Below are 10,236 nucleotides of genomic sequence, written 5' to 3' on the forward strand. Positions count from 1 at the left end.
TCTTTGTGCCTGACTGCGTTTGTTTCATGTGCTAAATTGGTATGCCTTTGTCAGAAATTGTTCAGTGTGTCTGTGTGTCTGTGTGTATTGTGTTTGTTGTATTTTCCCTGCGTATCTGATCGTGTGTGGGGGTTTCTCCAGGTGTGCTGATGGTTTATTTCTCGGGGTATCTGATCGAGGCTACAGGGTCGTGGGCATCTGTCTTTGCCCTCATCACTGTGGTGAACCTGGTGGGCCTAGTCACCTTCCTGGCCTTCGCCGAGGCTCGCCGGGTCGACATCGACTCATCCAAGGGCCGCTACCACAACATCCACATCTAAGTTCACACGTTGGGATATGGGAACCACAGCTTGCTACCACAACATCCACCTATGAAACTGAGGGGCCAAAACGGGACCAGGGTCAGCACTATCCATATCTGAGTCCCTAAAATAGGACCAGAAACCACATCTGTCTACCACAGAATGCACACCGGAGTCTTAACTATGGGATGAGAAGAGAGAGAACCTTGGCCTGTAAAACGTATCAAAACATCCACATCAGAATTTGAGGAAGCGATAACAGAAGTGAATGAGTCAGCCCCAGAGCTGTTTGAAAGGCAGCATGTCAGGTCATCGTGCTACAACATATTATTTATATTGTTTAATTAATCTTTCTAGTCAAGTGTTTGAATGTTTGGTCGTCAGCCGTCGTTGGGCTGGGATTGTGGAGAGGTAGTCATGGAAACTGGTTTCACACCCAGGTCTGTGTCTATGTTGGAGGAACACAAGGAGAATGACAGATGTTTGAGTTGATTTAGTCAGTTTGACAGTTGTAGACGGAGCAGGATGTGTGTTTGTGGTTGAGGAGAGAGGCGTTGCTCTGGTGAGACTATGGGGAATGTAGACTGAACAAGAAAGGGTTGTTTGGGGAGGGGGGGGCACTAGTAGGTGAGACTCAGTCCCTCCCCCAGCCTCAGACATGACAGTGAGTGACTTCTAATTAGAAGGGGACTAATCACCCATAAACCCACTCTGATGTTCTATACAATTGATCTGCCATCGTCTTCATATCCATGGTTACATGCTCATCATCTTGTCAGTGTGCCTCACTGCATTATGTTTAATCTCAAGCTTTTACGGAGAGACTGTAGCCTCAACATACACTTAGCTAGAAGGATTTGTTTTGTATTAAATTAAGAAGACCTAAGGTTATTATTCTTATTTTTATGAACATAATTGCATGACATGTTCAAATACGGATACCTCAATCATATAGATTTTTAAAATTTCTTTAATTTATATTATGACTTACAGTATATATCAATTATGTTGTCAATCCAGAATGTATGTAGAAAGAGACTCAGTTGAGATTTTGTCATATTTGCTGTGAGTTTGGGCACTTAAAGGAGACTTGGTTGTTGCAGTTCCCCACAGCTGATGAGGCAACCGACTGTCATGTAGTAGACGGTTCCCTGTTTGTTATGGTTAATTCACCGTCTGGGCAGGATGTGACGTCATTGGTGAGGAAATCCAACTGTGACAAGAAGTGAATGTATTACGGTGTATAGCTTTATCAGCCACAGTGGGATACTGACACAGTAGGCTTCTAGTAGCTACTCCGTCTGAATCAAAATACATGTGCAGTTGAAGTCGGAAGTCTACATACACTTAGCCAAATACATTTAAACTCAGTTTTTCACAATTCCTGACATTTAATCTGAGTAAAAATGTCCCTTCTTAGGTCAGTTAGGATCACCACTTTATTTTAAATGTGAAATGTCAGAATAATAGTAGAGAGAATGATTTATTTCAGCTATTATTTATTTCATCACATTCCCAGTGGGTCAGAAGTTTACATACACTCAATTAGTAGTTGGTAGCATTGCCTTTTAATTGTTTAATTTGGGTCAAACGTTTTGGGTAGCCTTCCCCAAGCTTCCCACAATAGTTTGGGTGAATTTTGTCCCATTCCTCCTGACAGAGCTGGTGTAACGGAGTCAGGTTTGTAGGCCTCCTTGCTCACACACACTTTTTCAGTTCTGCCCACAAATGTTCTATATGATTGAGGTCAGGGCTTTGTATGGCCACTCCAAAACTTTGACTTCTTTGTCCTTAAGCCATTTTGCCACAACTTTGGAAGTATGCTTGGGGTCATTGTCCATTTGGAAGACCCATTTGTGACCAAGCTTTAACTTGGCTTTAACTGATGTCTTGATGTTGCTTCAATATATCCACATAATTTTCCTTTCCTCATGATGCCATCTATTTTGTGAAGTGCACCAGTCCCTCCTGCAGCAAAGCACCCCCACAACATGATGCTGCCACCCCCGTGCTTCACGGTTGGGATGGTGTTCCTCGGCTTGCAAGCCTCCCCCTTTTCCTCCAAACATAATGATGGTCATTACGGCCAAACAGTTCTATTTTTGTTTCATCAGACCAGAGGACATTTCTCCAAAAAGTACGATCTTTGCCCCCCATGTGCAGTTGCAAACCGTAGTCTGGCTTTTTTATGGTGGTTTTGGAGCAGTGGCTTCTTCCTTGCTGAGTGGCCTTTCAGGTTATGTCGATATAGGACTTGTTTTACTGTGGATATAGATACTTTTGTAACTGTTTCCAACCAGCATCTCCACAAGGTCCTTTGCTGTTGTTCTGGGATTGATTTGCACTTTTCACTCCAAAGTACGTTCATCTGTAGGAGACCGAACGCGTCTACTTCCTGAGCAGTATGATGGCTGCGTGGTCCCATGGTGTTTATACTTGTGTACTATTGTTTGTACAGATGAATGTGGTACCTTCAGGCGTTTGGAAATTGCTTGAACCAGACTTGTGGAGGTCTACAATTTATATTCTGAGGTCTTGGCTGATTTCTTTTGATTTTCCGATGATGTCAAGCAAAGAGGCACTGAGTTTGAATGTAGGTCTTGAAATACACCCACGGGTACACCTCCAATTGACTCAGAATCAGAAGCTTCTAAAGCTATGACATTTTCTGGAATTTTCCAAGCTGTTTAAAGGCACAGTCAACTTAGTGTATGTAAACTTTTGACCCACTGGAATTGTGATACAGTGAATTATAAGTGAAATAATCTGTCTTTAAACAATTGTTGGAAAAATGACTTGTGTCATTCACAAAGTAGATGTCCTAACCGACTTGCCAAAACTATAGTTTGTTAACAAGACATTTGTGGAGTGGTTGAAAAACGAGTTTTAATGACTCCAACCTAAGTGTATGTAAACTTCTGACTTCAACTGTATTTATGATTCAAGATGGTGGAATTTGTTGTTAGTACATGGGGACCATCTTTATTCACCTTCACATTTGTTTCAAAGTCACTATTTATCAGTTGTTGTAATTTAAGTGAAGGCAATTATTTCACTGATATTGTTTCATGTCACCAAATGCTTTACCAATTGCTGATCGCTCGCTGAATAAGAAAGAGTCTTAAGTTCATCTACTCTTTTCTTACCCTATCCAGTATAATCATTTGAATCATCTGTCTTCTTATTATTCTAGTTGATTACGAGTGGGCACATAGGCTCTTAAGCTAAACCCATAGAAAGTTGTCTGAAGGCAGAATGTCTTTAAAAAGTCATGTGTACAAACAACGCCTGGATGATGTTGGCATTGACCTCAGTGGTATTGTGGGATTTGGAGTTTGGGGTATACTTGGAGAACCGATCAGTAAAGTCCACTGATGCTAGAATAAAGGCTCCTGGGCAGCTGAATTCTGGGAAACTACGGCCTTGATTACGGTCTGGTCACGATAAGGTCAAACAGGATGGCGTCGAATCGCCTCGCTGTTTTTGAACTTTTGATAGAAATGTTCTTGTTACTGAAAGCATAATCAGTGTTTACCTGTAGATGCATATATGAAGTAAACTCACATATATAACTGCTTTATACCTTAGGGCCTAGCATACAAGAGGTAACGCACATATTAGTGACAGGTTACTGTACAAAAGCGCTGACATTCTTTCTCTGACCAATTTGTGGTCTGTTTGTTTACTTTTTTGTAAACTAAATACCCAACATTTTAGAGTACATAAGCTGGCTGAGAACTTTATTGTAAAGCTCTTTTCATTTAACTTGCCTTAGCTGATGATTGTTTTGAAATGCCTTCATTGCTTGTCTGATTTTTGTCAAAATCAGCGTTGATGTCCATCCAGTAGGAATTCAGTAAAATCAGTGTGTGAATTGAAATTCTAATAGAAAAATGGCATCTCAATCATGATTTTTTATTTTCTTGAAATGGATTTTAGATAGTGAATTGATCCCAACCCACTCTCATATGCCGTCCTTTGTTTTGCTTCTGTGTCATTTTCTAAAACACAGTAACACAACGCAGCTGTGTAGTTCTGCCCAGAGACTTAGAACCATAGATTTCTGACTTTATGCTTCCGCCCACCATGTCACCAAGCTGTATGGCTTCCTGCTAAAGCGTACTAATGATTATTTTTGATAAGATAATGTGAGATATGTATTTTAATTATAGATAAAATAAAAGATTGCAACATGTTTATGCAAAAGAAATGCAGTATTCTATTGCTTCAAAAATCTGTTGTATTTGTAAGCTTATTTTATTGAACTTGAAATAAATAACTATTTTGTCATCTGTAGTGAGTTGTTTGACCATTCTTTAAGTTGAGTGATGTGGTTTGTTTGACATGTACTTTCACCTCCTACCACACAGGGGCAGCACTGTGCTTTTAATCAGACACAAAGTAGCTCATTGGAAAAAGGCAGCACAGTTATTGTTTTGCTTTACTTTAGAAAGAAGAAATACCAGTGTGTGTTTATGTATTTCTTTAAGATTGGGGAAGAACAAGTCTGTGCAATCAGATTTTTCTTTCCTTTTTGTTGTATCATGGCCACTCAGAAGGATTCTACTTTCTTTTCTGTTTTTTGTACTTTCTTACTTACCATACTTGTTGTAGAAACTGTACATACACACAACGTTGTGATAACTGATGAGCAATAGTAAAACAACAGAAAAGCAACATGCACCTTATAGTGGGCACCATGTGCTCTCAAACAACCATCACCAGATCTTTCCGTGTCTCAGCTGTGGAGTGGCAACTGGTGCAGGCAGGTCTCTCCCATTCACACTCCCCTTCCCTCTCTTCAGGCCCAGCCTCAGCCAGGCTGGCGGTATGTATGGGGTGGCACCATATGGCAGGACGCTGTGTGCCATGTTGGTTAGCTGGCACAGCCCCACGTGTGAACGGCCAGACGCCAGTCAACCCAACCCAACAACACCACTCTCAAGGGACCAAAGGCTCAGGTTACTATGGAGACCGGTGGCTTGTGGCCGTCACAGGGGCAATGGATGGTGAGGTGGTGTGGGGGGGAGGAGTCAGAGACCAAGGATTGGATGGTTGTGGTTGAAGCCATTGAGTTCTGTAGTTAGTCGATAGGCAACATAGAATTCAAAATATTATGATGGTTGGAGCAGGGAGTTGCGGGTTTTTAAGCAATGTAGTTGTTATAAATGTATAAAAGTCTGGCACTGTTGATGATTTTCTTTTCTTTTACACCTACAACACAATCTGAAGACTGTAGACTACAGGTCCCATGCGGAAAGCAAACAGGAAATGCACTTTACACCATGATGCCTCAAGTAGTCTGAACACAGATACCTTTTCTTGTCTCCTTTCCTCTGAGACCTCTGATCTAACTGGACTTGACAGTCTGTAGTTATGAAGGGTGGGGACAGGAAAGGGCGGAACAAAGTCGTCATTTTAAGATGGGTAGACTCAAATTGTCTCGAAATGGCAGAGGTCAAGCAGCTTACTCATAATCATGATGAGTGGTCCACAAGAGGAACCTCCCCCACATCTTCTGGCCTTCAGTGGGCCCTGTTAGAGTACTTACTAGCCTATAGGAAGGCCACGCTACAGTAACCTACCATAGGAGGGCCTCGCTAGTGTAACCTAATATAGGAGGGTCTCGCTAGAGTAACTTAATATAGGAGGGCCTCGCTAGAGTAACCTATTATAGGAGGGTCTCGCTAGAGTCACCTATTATAGGAGGGTCTAGCTAGTGTAACCTATTATAGGAGGTTCTCTCTAGAGTAACATATTATAGGAGAGTCTCGCTAGAGTAACCTATCATAGGAGGGTCTCGCTAGAGTAACATATTATGGGAGGGTCTCGCTAGAGTAACATATTATGGGAGGGTCTCGCTGAGTAACCTTTTTTTAGGAGGGCCTCGCTAGAGTAACGTATTATAGGAGGTTGTCTTTAGAGTAACCTATTATAGGAGGGTCTCGCTAGAGTAACCTATTATAGGAGGGTCTCGCTATAGTAACCTATTATAGGAGAGCCTCGCTAAAGTAACATATTATGGGAGGGCCTCGCTGAGTAACCTATTATAGGAGGGTCTCGCTAGAGTAACCTATTATAGGAGGGTCTCGCTGAGTAACCTATTATAGGAGGGTCTCGCTAGAGTAACCTATTATAGGAGGGTCTCGCTGAGTAACCTATTATAGGAGGGTCTCGCTAGAGTAACCTATTATAGGAGGGTCTCTCTAGAGTAACATAATATGGGAGGGTCTCGCTAGTGTAACCTACTATAGGAGGGTCTCGGTAGAGTAACCTTTTTTTAGGAGGGCCTCGCTAGAGTAACGTATTATAGGAGGGTCTCGCTGAGTAACCTTTTTTTAGGAGGGCCTCGCTGAGTAACCTTTTTTTAGGAGGGCCTCGCTAGAGTAACGTATTATAGGAGGGCCTCGCTGAGTAACCTATTATAGGAGGGCCTCGCTGAGTAACCTTTTTTTAGGAGGGCCTCGCTGAGTAACCTTTTTTAGGAGGGCCTCGCTAGAGTAACCTAATATAGGAGGGTCTCGCTAGAGTAACCTACTAAAGGAGGGCCTTGCTATAGTAACCTATTATAGGAGGGTCTCGCTAGAGTAATATATTATGGGAGGTTCTCTCTAGAGTAACCTACTATAGGAGGGCCTTGCTATAGTAACCTAATATAGGAGGGTCTCGCTAGAGTAACCTAATATAGGAGGGTCTCGCTAGAGTAACCTAATATAGGAGGGTCTCGCTAGAGTAACCTACTAAAGGAGGGCCTTGCTATAGTAACCTATTATAGGAGGGTCTCGCTAGAGTAATATATTATGGGAGGTTCTCTCTAGAGTAACCTACTATAGGAGGGCCTTGCTATAGTAACCTAATATAGGAGGGTCTCGCTAGAGTAACCTAATATAGGAGGGTCTCGCTAGAGTAACCTAATATAGGAGGGTCTCGCTAGAGTAACCTACTAAAGGAGGGCCTTGCTATAGTAACCTATTATAGGAGGGTCTCGCTAGAGTAATATATTATGGGAGGTTCTCTCTAGAGTAACCTATTGTAGGAGGGTCTTGCTGAGTAACCTATTATAGGAGGGCCTTGCTATAGTACCCTATTATAGGAGGGTCTCGCTAGAGTAACCTACTATAGGAGGGTCTCGCTAGAGTAACCTACTAAAGGAGGGCCTTGCTATAGTAACCTATTATAGGAGGGTCTCGCTAGAGTAATATATTATGGGAGGTTCTCTCTAGAGTAACCTACTATAGGAGGGCCTTGCTATAGTAACCTAATATAGGAGAATCTCGCTAGAGTAACCTAATATAGGAGGGTCTCGCTAGAGTAACCTAATATAGGAGGGTCTCGCTAGAGTAACCTACTAAAGGAGGGCCTTGCTATAGTAACCTATTATAGGAGGGTCTCGCTAGAGTAATATATTATGGGAGGTTCTCTCTAGAGTAACCTATTGTAGGAGGGTCTTGCTGAGTAACCTATTATAGGAGGGCCTTGCTATAGTACCCTATTATAGGAGGGTCTCGCTAGAGTAACCTAATATAGGAGGGTCTCGCTAGAGTAACCTACTAAAGGAGGGCCTTGCTATAGTAACCTATTATAGGAGGGTCTCGCTAGAGTAATATATTATGGGAGGTTCTCTCTAGAGTAACCTACTATAGGAGGGCCTTGCTATAGTAACCTAATATAGGAGGGTCTCGCTAGAGTAACCTAATATAGGAGGGTCTCGCTAGAGTACCTATTATAGGAGGGCCTTGCTATAGTACCCTATTATAGGAGGGTCTCGCTAGAGTAACCTACTATAGGAGGGTCTCGCTAGAGTAACCTACTAAAGGAGGGCCTTGCTATAGTAACCTATTATAGGAGGGTCTCGCTAGAGTAATATATTATGGGAGGTTCTCTCTAGAGTAACCTACTATAGGAGGGCCTTGCTATAGTAACCTAATATAGGAGGGCCTTGCTATAGTACCCTATTATAGGAGGGTCTCGCTAGAGTAACCTACTATAGGAGGGCCTCGCTAAAGTAACCTATTATAGGAGGGTCTCGCTAGAGTAACCCATTATAGGAGGGCCTCGCGAGAGCAACCTACTTTGGAGGGCCTCGCTATAGTAACCTATTGTAGGAGGGTCTCGCTAGAGTAACCTAATATAGGAGGGCCTCGCTTGAGTAACCTATTATAGGAGAATCTCGCTAGAGTAACTTAATATAGGAGGGCCTCGCTAGAGTAACCTATTATAGGAGGGTCTCGCTAGAGTCACCTATTATAGGAGGGTCTAGCTAGTGTAACCTATTATAGGAGGTTCTCTCTAGAGTAACATATTATAGGAGAGTCTCGCTAGAGTAACCTATCATAGGAGGGTCTCGCTAGAGTAACATATTATGGGAGGGTCTCGCTAGAGTAACATATTATGGGAGGGTCTCGCTGAGTAACCTTTTTTTAGGAGGGCCTCGCTAGAGTAACGTATTATAGGAGGTTGTCTTTAGAATAACCTATTATAGGAGGGTCTCGCTAGATTAACCTATTATAGGAGGGTCTCGCTATAGTAACCTATTATAGGAGAGCCTCGCTAAAGTAACATATTATGGGAGGGCCTCGCTGAGTAACCTATTATAGGAGGGTCTCGCTAGAGTAACCTATTATAGGAGGGTCTCGCTGAGTAACCTATTATAGGAGGGTCTCGCTAGAGTAACCTATTATAGGAGGGTCTCGCTGAGTAACCTATTATAGGAGGGTCTCGCTAGAGTAACCTATTATAGGAGGGTCTCTCTAGAGTAACATAATATGGGAGGGTCTCGCTAGTGTAACCTACTATAGGAGGGTCTCGGTAGAGTAACCTTTTTTTAGGAGGGCCTCGCTAGAGTAACGTATTATAGGAGGGCCTCGCTGAGTAACCTTTTTTTAGGAGGGCCTCGCTGAGTAACCTTTTTTTAGGAGGGCCTCGCTAGAGTAACGTATTATAGGAGGGCCTCGCTGAGTAACCTATTATAGGAGGGCCTCGCTGAGTAACCTTTTTTTAGGAGGGCCTCGCTGAGTAACCTTTTTTAGGAGGGCCTCGCTAGAGTAACCTAATATAGGAGGGTCTCGCTAGAGTAACCTACTAAAGGAGGGCCTTGCTATAGTAACCTATTATAGGAGGGTCTCGCTAGAGTAATATATTATGGGAGGTTTTCTCTAGAGTAACCTACTATAGGAGGGCCTTGCTATAGTAACCTAATATAGGAGGGTCTCGCTAGAGTAACCTAATATAGGAGGGTCTCGCTAGAGTAACCTAATATAGGAGGGTCTCGCTAGAGTAACCTACTAAAGGAGGGCCTTGCTATAGTAACCTATTATAGGAGGGTCTCGCTAGAGTAATATATTATGGGAGGTTCTCTCTAGAGTAACCTATTGTAGGAGGGTCTTGCTGAGTAACCTATTATAGGAGGGCCTCGCTAGAGTAACCTAATATAGGAGGGCCTTGCTATAGTACCCTATTATAGGAGGGTCTCGCTAGAGTAACCTACTATAGGAGGGCCTCGCTAAAGTAACCTATTATAGGAGGGTCTCGCTAGAGTAACCCATTATAGGAGGGCCTCGCGAGAGCAACCTACTTTGGAGGGCCTCGCTATAGTAACCTATTCTAGGAGGGTCTCGCTAGAGTAACCTAATATAGGAGGGCCTCGCTTGAGTAACCTATTATAGGAGAATCTCGCTAGAGTAACCTATCAAAGGAGTTTCTCACTAGAGGAATATATTATGGGAGTCTCGCTAGAGTAACATATTATGGGAGGGTCTCGCTAGAGTAACATATTATGGGAGGTTCTCTCTAGAGTAATCTATTATAGGAGGATCTCGCTAGAGTAACCTACTATAGGAGGGTCTCGCTAGAGTAACATATTATGGGAGGGTCTCGCTAGAGTAACCCATTATAGGAGGGTCTCGCTAGAGTAACCTATTATAGGAGGGTCTCG

General features: G+C 42.8%; 1 protein-coding gene across 1 annotated transcript in view; it reads left to right on the plus strand.

Annotated features, from left to right (window-relative positions):
* LOC149976954 (voltage-gated purine nucleotide uniporter SLC17A9-like) overlaps positions 1-4,598 on the plus strand; it is a 30,155-nt gene extending 25,557 nt beyond the window's left edge. The window contains exon 13 of the mRNA XM_090203737.1: positions 142-4,598. Within this exon, the coding sequence (XP_090059863.1) occupies positions 142-320 (179 nt within the window). The 3' untranslated portion in view covers positions 321-4,598. The remainder of the gene's footprint in view (positions 1-141) is intronic.
* Positions 4,599-10,236: the final 5,638 nt, after the last annotated feature.

This window comes from Oncorhynchus mykiss, chromosome 16 (assembly GCF_057628025.1).
Source record: "Oncorhynchus mykiss isolate SJ-2025 chromosome 16, ASM5762802v1, whole genome shotgun sequence".
Lineage (NCBI taxonomy): Eukaryota > Metazoa > Chordata > Actinopteri > Salmoniformes > Salmonidae > Oncorhynchus > Oncorhynchus mykiss.